The sequence below is a fragment of the Dromiciops gliroides genome, chromosome 4, assembly GCF_019393635.1.
Source record: "Dromiciops gliroides isolate mDroGli1 chromosome 4, mDroGli1.pri, whole genome shotgun sequence".
NCBI classification, from domain to species: Eukaryota; Metazoa; Chordata; class Mammalia; order Microbiotheria; family Microbiotheriidae; genus Dromiciops; species Dromiciops gliroides.
The window spans coordinates 354429093-354446312 of record NC_057864.1 but is presented as its reverse complement, the minus strand read 5'-3'; the positions used below and the strand labels follow the sequence as shown (position 1 = coordinate 354446312).

Here is a 17220-nt window from a genome sequence, read left to right as displayed (position 1 = left end):
TTCCTCCTTTCCAAATCACAGACCTTCCTCTCAATTAGAGGTTGTTAATTTGGAGTCCAGGAGCTTAAAAAAAAAACATATATAGGTGCACAAATAAAACTACTACTACTACTACTAAAACAGGTTTCCCCTTAGAATCCTAAGTATTTTATTTTATGCATTTAAAAACATTATTCAGAGAAAGGGGCAAGTAGGTGGTGAGGTGGATAGAGCACCTTGCCTGGAGTCAGGAAGAATCATTTCCCTGAATTCAAATCTGGCCTCAGATTCTAGTTGTATGACCCCAGGCAAGTCACTTAACCCTGTTTGCCTCAATTTCCTCATCTGTAAAATGAGCTGGAGAAAGAAATGGCAAACCTCTCTAGTATCTTTGCCAAGACAATCCCAAATGGGGCCATGAAGAGCTGGACACAATTGACAAAAACAATGGAACAAATTCTAATGGGTTTCACTAGTTGCCCAAGGGGGTCTTTAACACAAAAAAGGTTAGAAAACCAAAAGGTTCCCCATTCTCCTAATTTCTCTTTTCTTTCCCAAGAACCATAATCAACAGTAACACCTGGCTGGTGTCAGCCTCTCACTGGAGTCGCTTCCTCCCCCTCGAGTCCCTCCCACCTATTGGATTCCTTCCCATCTACGGTATTCCCTTTTTTTCCACTGGATTCCCGCCCCCTTCCAGAACCCCGCCTCCACAGAGCCCCGCCTCCCCGGCCCTCCCCTCTGCTCTTCCAGACATCCTATCTCTGGAGGGTGAAAGGGACAGAGATTACTTTCACGTCGACGTTCTACGTCATCACGCTAACGCAGTCGTCTTTCTTACTGTGTCGACCTACTCCTTTTCACTCTACCCCTGCTGTGGGCCAGCGACTGCCCGTCTGGGTCGTTGGGAAAGGCGGAGGCGGAGGTGGCTGCGTCGTCCCCGTTGGAATATGGGTCCGCTTTCGTAGACAGGGACCGTCGCGTCCCTCTCTTCCTAAAGTAAGGAAGTTTGAATTTTTTGGAAAGAGGCTGGTGGGCCCCGCCCCTGCCCTGGGGCCTTCTCTGTGGCTGGGCCTCAGCCCCGCCCCTTGAGGGTGAGGTTGGAGAGGGGAGGAGGAGGAGAGGTGGAACGCGCTTGGTCCACAGGTCTGGGGGCTTTTAAACCATCCAGCTCTCTGGTGTTCTCCCCACAGATGGCCCATTTCTCCAGCGAGGACGAGGCTCAGCTCCAGTCCATGCTCAGGCAGTTACTGCACAGCGTGAAGGAAAAAATCACGGGAGCTCCCTCCCTTGAGTGCGCGGAGGAGATCCTCTTGCACCTGGAGGAAACTGATGAAAATTTTCACAAGTAAAGCTTCGTTTGGTATTTTAAGCGAAAGGACCGGCACATGAGTCAGTAGAAAGTTTAAAGGGCCTTTTGAAGCGGTGTCTGAACGAAACCTACCGCTACTTCCTTCTGTCCAGTTACGCTTTTCCCTATTCCCTTCTTGACTAGGCTCCTATAAAGAGTAGGTGGGACCCCAGGGTGAACTCTTAGTCTGACTTTTAAAATGTTTTATTTCTTGCTCCACTTCCTCTTAACTCTCCTCATCTCTTCACTACCATTTCCCCATACACTCCTTCCCATTCTTGCCCACCTCCCGCCCTTCGCTATCCGCCTACCTGCTAATATCTAATAGATGTTTCAATAATATCAGGCCTAAACCATTAATCCTTTCCCGGGGGTTGGGAAGGAGGGAGATCTTTAATAGCTTAAAAGTGCAGTAAGATTTTTTTGGGGGGGGAGGGGGGACACCCTATGGGAGAGTTGAAGGATGTCATTTTTGAGTCTAATCCACACAGGGAATGATTATCCCAAGGGAGTGTAGTGTTTTGTTCCAGGTGGTTCAGTGATGGAAGGATTTTATTCCTTTACTGGAAGATTAGGATAACTGAGTTTCAGTGGAAGTCTGGAGGTTTTCTGTTGAGCTAAATCTTATAAATAGAATAAAAACTTTTTTAGTAACTTTTCCTATATGACCTCAAGATTCCTTAATATTTTTTTAAGCCCTTCAAATTAACTCTGACTTCAACAAGGTAGTTGTTTATATATCTCTGGGGATTTTTGCCCACGTTAATGATAACATTAGTTTCACTGCAGCTTCTCTAATTAAAGCCCTTAGTTATCTTTTAAGCTGTGGTTAGTTTGACTCTTAAGATTTGTTTAAAACTTTTTTTCCCTTGACTGATGATAATTTTTTTTAAATTAATAAAGTATTTTATTTTTTTTCGTTACATGTAAAGATAGTTCTCAACCTTTGTTTATACAAGCTTTACAATTTCCGATTTTTCTCCCTCCCTCCCCCCTCCCCTAGACAGCAGGTAATCTGATATAGGTTATATATATATATATATATATACACACACACACACACACACACACACATATACATATATACATACATACATATATATACATATATACACACATATACACACATAATAACATTAGTCCTATTTCTGCATTAGTCATGTTATAAGAGAAAAAAATCAGCAATGATGGAAAACCTCAAAATAGAAAAAAAACAACAGCATCAAAAACAAAAGAAATAGTATGGTTCATTTAGCATCTATACTCTGCAGTTGTTTTTTCCCTGGATTTGGAGATCCTCTTCCATCACGAGTTCCCTGGAGATCTTCTGTGCCATTGCATTGGTGAGAAGAATATAGTCCATCACAGTAGATCAACACTCAATGTTGATGTTACCGTGTACAATGTTCTTCTAGTTCTGCTCATCTCACTCGCCTGATGATAATTTTTAATCCCAGATATATGATTATGAACCTCTCAGTCAGCTTGCATAACTCCTCCTTATTTCACTTCTCAATACAAGCCATTAGATGGATGACATTCCTTTGAGAGATCAGAGAGGAATAGTTTTATTTGATTAAATTCTGTGTTTTTGATTTTGCCACATCCATCAAAAAAATCAAGGCAGACTCAAGTCTAGTCAGATACTGTTCTGTTTTTTCCTTAGGCAATACAGCTACTTGGATGATAATTAATCCTGGACAAATCTTAAGTTAAATACAAAATTGTGTTATGTCACATGCATTGAGTTTGTCAAATCATTTTTATGACAATTGATGCTAGTAGCTTAGTTAAACTTGTAATAAGGGTAGACATTTAGATTTACAAACAGCTTTACATACATCTCATTTGATCCTTACCCCAACTCTATGAGGTACATATTACAATTATTATAGCCCGTTTTACAGATGGGTAAACTGAAGGTTAGAGAAGTGAAGTAATTTATTTTTTCCTGTATCATACAGAGGTAGGCTTTGAACTCAGGTCTTCCTGATTTTAGGTTCAGCACTTTAATGGGCCTAGTCAGGCCCATTAATGTGGAGGGGTTTTTGTTTTTGTTTTTGTTTTTTGAGAGGGAAGGGGGTATAGTTCATTAACTATGAATTATTTCTGTATTAAGTGGCTGTCAGATTCAGCACTGAAAAGGTAATTCAGACTTGCAAATGAATTTAAGGGGTCTGGAATTCAGAAAGTACTTTCCTTTTTCTTGCTGGGAAAGAAAGCAAAGGAAATAAGCATTTATGTAGTACCTACTATGTATTAGCTTCTGTGCTAAGTGCTTTTTACTATATTATCTCATTTGATCTTCACAACAATCCTTCAAGGTAGATGTTTTTATCATCCTCATTTTATATTTGAGGAAATTGTGCCTAGGGTCACACACTAGTAAGTGGTTGGTGATAGATTTGAATTCAGGTCTTCTTGATTCAAGGCCCAGAGCTCTACCTACTGATTTAAAGGTTCTCAAAGTATGATCTAAAGACTGAGAATGAGGAGAGTGGTTTCAGAAGGGGTCTCTGATACCTTTTCTTGGAATCCATAACAAGATAACTTTTCATAATCCTGATATTTTAATTTCCGAAATGGTAAATATTGATAGCTATAATCCACATAAACAAAAACTCTTTGGGAGGGGAAAGGTTCTGAGCCCCAAAGTGAGAACTCCTGCTCTATGAGAATAATGCTGCTTAGATTTCCAGGCCAGCTCACAAAGGTCCTGTGGAAATAATAGCATAGCTTAACTGTAGCCTGGAGTATACTAGATTGAGGCTGGGGTTCTAGGAGCTTGTGAGGTACATCAGGGAGAGTAAAATGAAATAACTTCTTTTTCCTTTCCTGGGTTCCTGTTGAGTATAGAAAAACATTCTTGAAAATTTTTTAAAAATATATTTTTTCTTCTTTGTTGCTCACCCCCTTTGAATCTTGTAGTACTTCTTGTCTTTGAATCCTAAAATGCTAATTGATTTGCCCTTCAAAGTGCTCTGTGTTCCAAATTTGTTCACTTCTCATCTTTCTTTCTCTCACTTCGCTTCTCCCATCTTTCTGAACTAGTATCTGAGGCTAGCTGACTATCTGACAGTCATTTCACAATCAGAATCATGTGTCTACTGTACGTATTTGCATTTTTATAAGACTATCTAATTAGTGAAATTTCCAGAAGTGTTTCAAACTGAAGGGGGAAAAGGTAGAGCAGGCAAGGCAGGCACATTTATCCTTGATTGTGGACAAGGTGATAATCACATAACCACTGTACCTGATAATCTGTATTTTTTCAGACCTGAAATTGCTTACTTTGAAGTTGGAAAGTGGGTAAGAAAGTGACTGTTGCAGCAGATTTTTTGTTTGTTTGTTTGTTTTTTGTATAGGTCTTTTCATATGGACTATGTGTGAAAGTTTAAATTTGTAAAACATAACTCAAGGGCTGATAACTCATTAAACTGAAATCTTTCTTTTATGAAAGTGAACTTCAGTGCATTGAAGTATATAATAAAACACCTATTTTCTAATGAGGCTCCTGTGTATAAAACTTTTCCAGACATATACATGAACTAAGAAAGGACATGACTATTAGCACCTAATAGTTTACAAACAAGCAATTTTTATTATCTCTTGGAAGGATACCTAAAGTGTTAGCTCTTTGAACTGTATAGTTTGTTCTGCTCAAATGTTATATTATGTAAACACTTTAATTTTGTTATACAGAAATGTGTTTATAATAAAACTTGACATTTAAAAATTCCTAATATCTGTTGCACTTTGCTGTGCATGTTACAGCAATAGTCTCAAACTCACATCCAAAGAGAGAAAGATATTCATACATAAGAATCCCTGCAAGCTGAATTTTTATTTAGTTTTAAAATATAATATCTGTTTTATTGCATTTTTATTTATTTTATTAGATATTTCCCAATTACAGTTTTACCTGGTTTAGGCAGCACTCAAAAGTATTGCAGGTAGCATGTTAGGCACCTGATATACAGTATGAAAATTTGACATGTATTTAGTCATCAGTATCCTCTGGTAGTTCTGTGCTAATGATTTTTTGGGGAGGGGTCTTTACACATGATTTAATTGGTGGAGCAATTTCCTTTTCTTCAGTGAATGTGATAGGTTACTCCTCTGCAACTAATAGAATTAGTTGCCTGGGGGAATGACTTGTCTTGTGTCACATACACACTAGGTGTGTATAGAAGCAGGACTTGGACTCAGGACATACTGCTTCATCCAATACACTTAGCCCCTTGATTCTATAGCTGTCATCTACTATACCATGCAGCCTCTTTGCCACTTAGGTGCTTTCTAAATAAACAACTATGTGAAACATTTTTTTGCATACCTAATATATTTAAAAGTGATAACCAGCTTATCTTAAGCTTGGAAAAGCCATACTGTTATAGTAAAATAGTTTCCTTTTTTAAGATTTAAAATGCTAGTTTAGTACTAAATTTGCTATTCAAATTATTGTCTAATGCATCATTCTGTAGTCATCAATTCTCTGATTGCTAAAGCTAACATTTCTAGTACAATATTAAATAATAGGGGTGATAATGGACATCCCTGTTTCAACCTAATCTTATTGGGAAGGCCTCTAACTTATCTCCATTGCATATAATGCTTGCTGATGGTTTTAGGTAGATACTGTTTATTATTTTAAGGAAAGCTGCAGCTATTCCTAAACTCTCTAGTGTTTTTATTAGGAATGGGTGCTGTATTTTGTCAAAAGCTTTCTCTGCATTTATTGAGATAATCATATGATTTGGGATGGTTTTCTTATTGATATGGTTGATTATGTTAATAGTTTTCCTAATGTTGAACCAGCCCTGCGTTCCTGGTATAAATCCCACCTGGTCATAGTGTATTATCCTGGTGATTGCTTGCTGTAATCTCCTTGCTAATATCTTATTTAAGATTTTAGCATCAATATTCATTAGGGAAATTATTCTATAATTTTCTTTTTCTGTTTTTGCTCTGCCTGGTTTTGGTATCACCACCATATTTGTGTAATAAAAGGAATTTGGTAGAACTCATTCTTCACCTATTTTTCCAAATAATTTGTATAATATTGGAATTAATTGTTCTTTAAATGTTTGGTAAAATTCACCTGTAAACCCATCTGGCCCTGGGGATTTTTTCTTAGGGAGTTCATTAATGGCTTGTTCAATTTATTTTTCTCATATAGGCTTATTTAAGGATTTTATTTCCTCTTCAGTTAACCTGGGCAGTTTGTATTATTGTAAATATTCATCCATTTCATTTAGATTGTCAAATTTATTGGCATACAGTTGGGCAAAATAATTACTAATTATTGATTTAATTTCCACTTCATTGGTGGTAAGATCACCCTTTTCATTTTTGATACTGCTAATTTGTTTTTCTTTTTTTAATCAAATTAACCAATATTTTATCTATTTTATTGGTTTTTTCATAAAACCAGCTCTTAGTTTTATTGATTAATTCCGTAGTTTTTTTGCTTTCAATCTTATTAATTTCTCCTTTAATTTTCAGGATCTCTAGTGTAGTGTCTAATTGGGGATTTCTAATTTGTTCTTTTTCTAGCTTTTTAAGTTGCATGCCCAATTCATTAATCTCTTTCTCTTTTTTTATTCATGTAAGCATTTAGAGCTATAAATTTTCCCCTAAGCACTGCTTTGGCTGCATCCCATAGATTTTTGGTATGTTGTCTCATTATTGTCATTCTCTTGGATATAGTTATTGATTGTTTCTATGATTTGTTGTTTGACCCATTCATTCTTTTATTTTTTCCATTTTTTCCCCATTCATTCACAGTTATTATTATTGACTATCTATTCCCCTCCATTTTATTTACCCCCTTTGTACTTTTTCCCCCTTCTTTCCCCCTGTTCCTCCTCATGGATATTTTGCTTCTTACCCCTGTTCCCCCCAGTCTGCCCTCACTTTTTATCACCCCCCCCTCCCTTTTCTTTACCCTTTTCTCCCTTGCTTTTGTCCTACTTTCTATCAGTCCCCCCCCCCCTTTCCCTTCCTCTTTTACTTCCCTAAAGAATGAGCTAAGTTTCTTTGTCCCAATGAACGTATATGTTATTCCATCTTTGAATCAAATCTGAGGAGGGTAGGGTTGAAACAATGTTCATCCCTCCTTTCTTTTCCTCTTTTGTAATAGGTTTTTTTTTCACCTCTTCATATGATGTAATTCACTCCATTCTACCTCCCATTTCCTCTCCTCCCCATTGACTCCTTTTTTTTTTTCTTTTTGTGAGGCAATTGGGGTTAAGTGACTTGCCCAGGGTCACACAGCTAATAAGTGTAAAGTGTCTGAGGCTGGATTTGAACTCAGGTACTACTGAATCCAAGGCCAGTGCTTTATCTACTGTGCCACCTAGCTGCCCCTATAGACTCCCTTTTTAACCCCTTAATTTTCTTTGTATCATCACATCAAAGACAATTTATATTTATACCCTCTGTGTATAGTCCTTCTCTCTGCCCAAATGCATTTACAGGTCTTAAGAGTTATGAGTATTATCTTCCCGTGTAGGGATATAAACAGTTTAACCTAATTGAGTAACTTTTTTTTTCCCCTCTCTTTATCTTTTTAAACTTCTCTTGAGTCTTGTATGTTAAGATCAAATTTTTTTATTCAGTTCTGGTCTTTTCATCAGGAAACATTGAAAGTCCCCAATGTCTTTGAATTTCCATCTTTTCCCCTGAAAGAGAATGAACATTTTTGTTGGGTGATATATTCTTGGCTGCAATCGAAGCTCCTTTGCCTTCTGGAATATCATATTCCAAGCCTTGCGGTCCTTTAATGTTGAAGCTGCCAGGTCCTGAGCAATCCTGACTGTGGCTCCATGATATTTAAATTGCTTCTTTCTGGCTGCTTGGAGTATTTTCTCCTTCACCTGATAATTCTGGAATTTGGCTACAGTATTCCTTGGAGTTTTCATTTTGGGGTCTCTTTTAAGAGGTAATCGGTGGATTCTTTCAATGATGATTTTATCCTCTGATTCTACCTCTCTCAATTGATTTTTAAAATCCTTTTTGACCTCTTCAAGGAAGGCTTTTTGTTCTTGAGACCAATTCACCTTCTCTCTTGCAGCTTCACATGTAGGCAATTTGAGGATATTGTCCTCATCTGAGTTTGTGTTTGTCTCTTCCCTGTTGATACAGAAGCTCTCAGTGGAGAGGGCTCTTTTTTGCTTCTTACTCATTATTACAGCTTATTTATTTATTTTTTAAGTTGAGTTCTGCTCTGGGGGCAGCAGGGTCCCTGTTTTGAGCTTCTTGTGCTGGCGTTTAGGTGCTGTGTCACCGGCTTTTTACACTGAGGCCTTTATGGTGTGTGCTGTTCCCCCGCCCTCCACTTCCTGTCTGAGTGCGCTGGGATCTGTGGGCCTAGTTGCACCTATACTGTTCATGGCCCTCCAGCTGGCAACTTGCTCTCTTGGCTGGTGCAGGTAGGTTTTTTCCCTGTCCTGCTGGGCCACCAGATTTTTGAGCCAGGATCCAGGGGCCTCAGTTGCTAGGCTGTGGCCGGCAGCTTCCTGCTGTCTTGCCCCGACCCCCTTGGCATTGGGCTGCTGCCCTGTGCTGAGCCTCCCTATTGCCCGAGTCAGACCGACCTTTCCTGAAGTCTTCTAAATTATCTGTGGTTGGAAGACTGTGTCTCTCTGTCTCTTTGCAGGTTCTGTAGTTTCAGAATCTGTCCAGAGGCCTGATTTAATGTTCTTTTTGAGGGAACAGAAGGAGAGCTTCCTCTCTGCCATCTTGGCTCCGCCCCTCCTACAATCTCTTTTGTACAAATGAAGAAACCAAGGCCCAGAGCAATTAAGTGAGTTGCTCAAGCTCAAAAAATTAGTAGCTTTAGAAATAAAATCTAAAATCCTAATCCTCTGTTCCACTCATTATGACACATCTTTACCCATATACATTTTTTCTTATGCTTGTACATAATTAATTTCTTTTGGTCTGGCTACTTCTTTCCTTGTATTAATTCAATCGTGTTTTTTTTTTCCTTGAACTTATAACTTTCTATTTTGTATATTCATCCAAGCATTTTTATATTTATTTATATATAACAACGAATTACCAGGCTTATTTGAAAAATTACAAAATTAAACTTTTCTATCAAGTAATCAAGGATTCAGAATTTTTAAGCACTTGCAATACCCATGTTAGATTTGTCAAGAATCAAAAGAAGTGGATCTTTCTTTCTTTCTTTCTTTTTTTTTTGCTATTAAGATGCTGAAATAAACATCTAACGACTTCAGGTACCCAGAGAATAGACAACCGGAGCCATATGATTAAGTGCTGGTTATTTCATAGGGATTCAAGTACAATAGAAATTCATGTTTGTGGAAGTTCTTTGTAGGCTGGGATCATGAAAGTTTCAGGAGAACTTGAGTCAAGCTTATAGATGAAGTTATAGGACCTCTTTGACAAAATTGTAGTGGATGGGAGAGGAGTTTCCAAATGAGAAGAACCGAATGGGCAAAGTCATATAGATGGAAATAGAGATATGAAGTCCTGGAGAAAACATAGGGAGGCTGTAATACAGTGGAAAATATTGGGTTTGGAATTAGGATACCTGTTTTAATCTTGTCTCTGCCACTTGCTTTGTGATCTTGGGCAAGTGATTTGATTTCAATAGGCCTTAGTTGCCTCGTGTGTAAAATAATGGAGTTGTTGTATTTCCTTTCATATCTGTCTTTAAGGCTTTTTTCTTTTTTTTTCTTTTTTTTCTTTTTTTTTGTGGGGCAATGGGGGTTAAGCGACTTGCCCAGGGTCACACAGCTAGCAAGTGTCAAGTGCCTGAGGCCGGATTTGAACACAGGTACTCCTGAATCCAGGGCCTGCGCTTTATCCACTGCACCACCTAGCCGCCCCCAAGGCTTTTTTCTTTATTAAAAAAATTGAAAACAATTGAAATTTGAAATTTCATTTTAGATTTTTTAATAAAACTTACGAAAGCTTATATATTGTAATCCATTTATTACTTAGTCATAAATTCTAAAATGATTCAATTGAATGACTTTATTTAAAATTAATGGTTTTGTATAGTTTACCATGAATTTTAGATTTAAAGGTAGATGATAACATTTTCTTTTACATTGGACTGGATTACTAGCAGAATACTTGGGGCTTTGTATGGTAAGAGTCTATCTAAAATGGATTGACTTTCTCTACCTCTCCCTTCTTCCTCAAGGCCTAGTTCAAATTCCACCTCCATAAAACCTTTATTGATTTCCATATCCCCTGAAATTCTCATAGCAGTTTACAACTCTTTTTGCATGTTCACCTTCTCCCTCATATTGTAGTTTATTATGCATATCTTATATTATGCCTATCTTATTTTACCTACATCTGCATAGTGCCCAGTACAGATTCTTGTACAAATTAGGTGCTCATTAAACATTTATTATTGAATGAATAAAGGTACTTTAAATTATTGCAAAATCATGAACATCTCAAGGGTTTGGACCAGATATGGAATCAGGGATTCTGAAGCCAATGATCCATGTTGAGTGTATCAAATGGGGTCAGTATATGGTAGGACTTTTGAATGTCAGGTTAAAGAAAGTAGACTTTAGAATCATAAGAGATCCTTCCAGAGTTAATAGTCTCCATATATAGAAAGATTAATCTAGCAGCAAAATTCAGAAATCAGTGGAGGGTAGAAAGAAACAATGGAGAGGTTTAAGAGATAAGGCTTTAGGCCAGGGTGATGGCATCAATTCTCATAGCAGTTTACAACTCTTTTTGCATGTTCACCTTCTCCCTCACATTGTAGTTTATTATGCATATCTTATGTTATGCATATCTTATTTTACCTACATCTGCATCGTGCCCAGTACAGATTCTTGTACAAATTAGGTGCTCATTAAACATTTCTTTTTGAATGAATAAAGGTACTTTAAATTATTGCAAAATCATGAACATCTCAAGGGTTTGGACCAGATATGGAATCAGGGATTCTGAAGCCAATGATCCATGTTGAGTGTATCAAATGGGGTCAGTATATGGTAGGACTTTTGAATGTCAGGTTAAAGAAAGTAGACTTTAGAATCATAAGAGATCTTTCCAGAGTTAATAGTCTCCATATATAGAAGGATTAATCTAGCAGCAAAATTCAGAAGTCTTCATGAAAAATGAGAATGTACCGAATCTAGAATTTAGAGCTATAAGTGGCTCTAAAAGGAAAAGGAAAGAAAAGTTACTATCCTCTTACTCTCAGGGCTTAAGGGTCAGAAAGAATATGAGATATGAATTGCAGATAAGTAAAATGACTTGCTCCAAATCACATAAATAGCATTAAAGCATGAATATTTTCAATGGTCAGTTTTTAATAATATTAAATTAATGTTTCCTTTATTTTAAGAAATGAGTTATCAGAAAAAAATTCTAGTAAAATCTCACTAATTCAGATTAATTCTACTATAAAATTTTTAAGGTCTCTTGGTTCTCAATTACATGTCTTGCTTGAGTAGCCAGAGCACAGGGCTTAGTTCTTTATGAGAAGCCTATCTTCATGCATATTCCATAGATGAAAAACCATGTGGCATGGTGGCTAGAGGGGTAGTCTTGAAATTGGGAAGATCTAGATTCAGGTACTGCATTTGTCCCATAGTAGTTGTGTGACTGTGGACTAATCACTTAACCCATCAGTACCCTGGTAACAAGTCAACTGTTGAAGACCAAAAGTGATTAGACCTGCTGATCTGCCTTGCTGGAGGGATTTTCCACATTGAGATTTTCTTACACTGTTTAAAACAAAAAAAAAAGCAAACAAAAACAAACCAGGGTCTATGCCTACTACCACTGCTGAAAAAAACAAAAACAAAAACAAACCCAGAACCTTACTTTAAATTCTCTGTAGAAAGAAATCTTTTCATCTTACTATATTCACTAATTTTCTAATCTTAACCTTTTTGTGTTCTTTATCATTTCTCATGTTGCTTACTATTTTAATTTGGTTTCATTCCTTTTCTTATCATCAATTTGAAAAATCATGAAAACATTTAATTATTTCTCAGCTAGTGCAAGTTTAACATATGATAGACTAATAATATAAAAAGGCTCTGGAAACATTTTCTATTTTCTGAAATTACTTTTTTTTTCCAATTTGTCTTTAAAGGGTAATCTCTGGAAGATGATTTAGGGGAAAAATTTAAATTACTCAATATCCTGTTAATAGCAAATGAGATAATGTATGTGAAAGAGCTTTATAACCAAAAAGCACCACATAAATATATTCTTTTCTTGCTTAACATTGTGAGGTGGTGATGACTAAACCTGTGATTTCATTATTGTAGGGAACTCTGGATGAGAAAACACTTTTAGTACTGAAAGTTGGCACGTTCTATGCAATTTCATGGTCTTAGGAAGTTGCTTAGAGTATTGAAAGGTTAAGTGACTTGTCTAGAGTCACACAGTTGAGACTTGAACCCAGATTTTGCTGATTCTGAGGCGAGTTTTTTATATACTACCTTATGTAGCATATAGTAGAGGAACTAGAATCCTGAAGTAATATAAAACTGAACCCTCTATAACTTTAAAATTACTTTTTTTGGTAATAGCAGTTAAAATAAGGCATAAGACATAGTAGTTTTTAATTTTTGTTTCAGCTATGAATTTGTGAAATATCTCAGACAATATATATACAGTACTCTGGGGGCTATGATTGAGGAAGAAATGGAAAAATGTACCTCAGATCAGAATGAAGCTGAAGGACCTGGCTATGATACTCTTGTTCAACATGTTACTAAAGTAACCCAGGAATCAAAAGAGTGAGTATGCTTACATTAATGTTTGAAAGGTGTTTGTTCTCCTATGTGTCATTTGCTAACATAATTATGTTTAATTTCACTTATGGTTTCAATAAATATGTACAACCAAAAGCTTTAGCTGTTATTCAAATAGAAAGAACCATTTCCAACTATATCAATATAAATTCCACTAAACAGCAATATTAATTTTGTTGGCATATAGATTTTCTGGTTTTTGTTTGTTTGTTTTAGAAAGACTTTGAGAAAGGAATCTCCTTTATAAGACTTGTCCCCATTTTTAGTTTGCAGAAGATAGTCATTGAAGTGCTTTGCCACCATTTAGATGTTTCACCAAATGCTAATGTGGATTCTAGTCTACAAATCAGCTAGTATTTTTGAGTGCTTAAAATATGCCTAATGTGATCCTGAGAAGTCTAAGGAATGCAAAATCAATAAATGGCATGGTCCTTGTTCTCAGTGACCTTATTTTGGGTATATGAGATTTATGTACAAATGGAGAAAAAAATAAGAGTAAGAACATAATTCTGTGCCAAAAGGATCATTTAAATGATGAGTGTTATTTGGGGATGGATAGGGAAGGCAGGAGTTAGTTAATTTTTAAAAAATTCTTTACAATGTGATATTTACTTTAGTGATGTATAGCAAGGAGAAGTGTACAAATGTTTTCTCAAATATCTCAGATATTTAGTCTCCTTTATACTTTAGATTTTATGGGAGGGAATAGGCTCAGTTCCTATTATGCATCGAGTATAGATGCTGCATGATTTCAGATAGAATCCTCTATTTAGCTGCTAATGACCTGAATCTCCAGCAGTCACTCCATGTTCCTTGTGCCTCTATGATGTGCTGGTTGCAAACCCTTGTCTGGACTATGGCTCCTCAATTTCTGTGGCTTGCTCTCCTTACTTCTGAAAATTCTGAGGTTAAGAGTCTCCATTTTCTTCACCTGGAATAGAAAATAACAAATGAAGAGACCAAAGACTGGGTCTTGCTTGTTGAAGCCACATGGCCTCAGTGGGGAGGAGCTTTATTTCTGACTGGACTCTCAGCTAAGAAGACATTGAGTGAAGTAGAATTTTGATTGACCATAGAGTTTTTTGAGTGGAGGAGTTACATGTCCATAGGTATAAATAATGAATTTCATTTTGACAACAATGTAAAGGTTGGGCTAGAGGGTAGAAATAGAGTGAAGTCAAGAACTTATCCTGAACACTACAAAGAATACCAGGCCTGGAGTTAGGAAGACCTAAATTTTTTTAATAGTCTAATTGAGGGGCAGCTAGGTGGCACAGTGGATAAAGCACTGGCCCTGGATTCAGGAGGACCTGAGTTCAAATCCAGCCTCAGATACTTGACACTAGTTGTGTGACTTTGGGCAAGTCACTTAACCCTCATAGCCCTGTAACAAACAAAACAACAAACAAAAAAATTAGTCTAATTGAATAATACAGAGGACTGTAATAGTGTAGTTTCATTGGGAGTAAAAATATTAAAAATATTGAGATAGACATTTTAGAATGTGAATTTTCTTTCTTTTTTTTGTCCCCAACTGAGCTTTTGTGGACATGGGGGAAAAAAGTGATGTCCTTTCCGAGCAATCTATTTCAATCAATATTAGTTAGAATATAGTTCTAAATGAAATGATAAAAACATTTTATTAGTTAAATTTTTTACACTTTTAATAGCTAATTACAGGGTGAAATCAAGATTTCAGAGTTATTTTCAGTATTGATAGAAAATTATTGTTCAACTGTGAATAAGCCATTCAATTTTTTTGCAGGTAGCTCTTTGAACTTAGAATTCACCGATTTGCATATTTCATTTCTTGGGTTAACGCCACATAGTCATTAGGGAAGTTATAACTAAAATTATAATTTTTGTTTGTTTTGTGTTTTATTTAGTATATGTATCTTTTTTTCCTTAGTTTTTTCCCCCTTGGATTTGGAGGAATATACCCTATCCTGTTTCCTTTTCTGGATTTTTTTTTATTAGCTTTGCCCTAAATTTGTAAAGGGTGTTTATACATTCTAATTTGGGCAACTCATTTATTCAGGGTTAGATCCTCTCCCCTTTCCCCAGTATCTTCTTGAAGGCCATTTCTGACACTACCTTCAGAAAAAGAAAAGGAAGAGAAGAGGAGGGAATCAGATTACTATTTTGTTTTTTATTAGAAGCACAGGTTTTAAAGGTTTTATGTGAAAAGAGCTTTACAAAGTCTAAAAAGATTTCAATTGCCTGAGGATTTCAGATACTGTTGCTTTTTTTTTGCCTTCTACTTTCATTAAAGGTTATTTGCTTCCTTCCTCCCCTTAAGATCTGCCTGAACTCCTACTACCAATTTTTCTTTGTATCTTAATCAGACTCCCAATCTTAGATTTTGAAATACTTAGTCACTTCATACTTGAGAAACCTTAGGTAGTTCAGGCAAACAAGGACATAAAGACTGTTTTGTTTCACCTTAGTCAGCTATTTTATCAATACCTGAGTTATTCCATCACTCTACATAGACCTTATTTAGGCTTTCCTGTATTTTAGGTCTAGTTTCCTTTTCTTGTGTATGACAAACTTTGATCCTTTAGAGTTTGAACAGTACTGACATATCACTTTGCACATTCATTCACACTCATGCTTCTACTTATGCATGCAGTACATATAATTAAATTTTCCAGCATGTTTATTTAAAGTAGAGATTTTCCTCATGTATAAAATAAAAGCATTGCACTAGGTGATCTCTGAGGTGCTGTAGAGCTCTAAAATTTTATAACTGTATTTCCATAGGTTTCTTTGCTTCCTTTCACCCTATTAATATGAATAATTTTAAAGTCTTCACCAACTACATAGAGAAACTAAGTTTATATGTTAATTAATTATAGGCTTTAAGAGATTGAAAAGACCTCACAGGCTATCCACTGCATCCTCCTTTCTACAGCATTCCTGACAAAGAGTCATCTAGTCTCTCCTTGACTTCCTTGATTGATAACTTTGCTTATATTTACATTAGATCAGTTATTATCCTGTGATTGTGAATCCTTAAGAAACATAAATAATAGGGCAGAAGGACTCAGGGGAAAGGTAAAAGAAAAGGAGCTGATAGAAAGGAACAAGTAAGAAAGAAAAAGGGCAGAAAGAAAAAACACAGGAATGGGAGCAAGCACCAGTAATTTTCAGTTGTCTTTCAGCAGCACCCGTGCCAGAAATCTATGAAATTTGTTCTTTTCTGTGAAGCCAGACAAAACATAGATTGATTACACACCACTTCTGATTTCTTGCTAATTATAAAATATATCTGTGATTGCTGCCAATACCAACTTTCCTTTTTTAGAGAAATCAAAGTAATTGCAATTTATTCCCGACTCCTTCAATTTTTTTCATTTCTGAAAGCATTTTAATCAGTTTTTATATTAAGTGAAATAAAAATACTTTGAAATAAATATATTGTTTATAGTTTTTCATTTGATCCACTTCTTTAATGGTCTTCACTCTTTAAGAAAAATAATAATAGATTGCTTTACTTTACAGGTACAAAGAAATGATGCATTCCCTGAAGAATGTAATGATGGTTGTGGTGGAATCTTTAATTAACAAATTTGAAGAGGACCAGATACGAAATAAGGAGATACAGAAGAAAACTGTAAAGGAGAAATGCAGTAATTATTGCACAGACAATTGTTCTGACAGTGATTCTTCGTTCAATCAGGTGTGTTTAGTTTTGCATTCCTGCTTTGAAATCAGTGTTGGACTTCATATAGACAGTAAAACTATGATTAATAGAAACTATAAATATTATTAAGTTTTGTAGGTACCAAAAATATCCAGATTCTCGTGGCTACCCTGCAAACAACAGAATCACCACTGTGAGAATTAGATCAGAACCAAGGCAGAATTTAATATCTAGCTAGATTGAAACTAAAAGATGAGGGGCTGGAATTTAAGCCTTAATCTTTAAAAACTTGAATTCATAGCTAAAATAATAAGGTTTGCTTACAATTTAGGCATGGTGGATGGAAAGAACCTGTTTGAGACTGGAGAAATCTTGTATTAAATGAGGCTAAAATAGTATATTGACACTGGGATTCCTAGTTCTACCCCCATAGTACTCTTCCCCTGTACAGTCCACCTCAGTAGAGC

At 36.2% G+C, this 17220-nt stretch overlaps 1 protein-coding gene across 2 annotated transcripts in view; it reads left to right on the top strand.

The window, feature by feature from the left end:
* The first annotated feature begins 800 nt into the window (after window positions 1–800).
* The window catches only part of TBC1D32 (TBC1 domain family member 32), a 175936-nt gene continuing 159516 nt past the window's right edge, over window positions 801–17220 (top strand). For both annotated transcript variants that reach the window (XM_043963629.1, XM_043963628.1), the window contains exons 1-4: window positions 801–978; window positions 1173–1327; window positions 12931–13092; window positions 16612–16789. In XM_043963629.1, the coding sequence (XP_043819564.1) occupies window positions 1173–1327; window positions 12931–13092; window positions 16612–16789 (495 nt within the window). In that variant the 5' untranslated portion in view covers window positions 801–978. The remainder of the gene's footprint in view (window positions 979–1172; window positions 1328–12930; window positions 13093–16611; window positions 16790–17220) is intronic.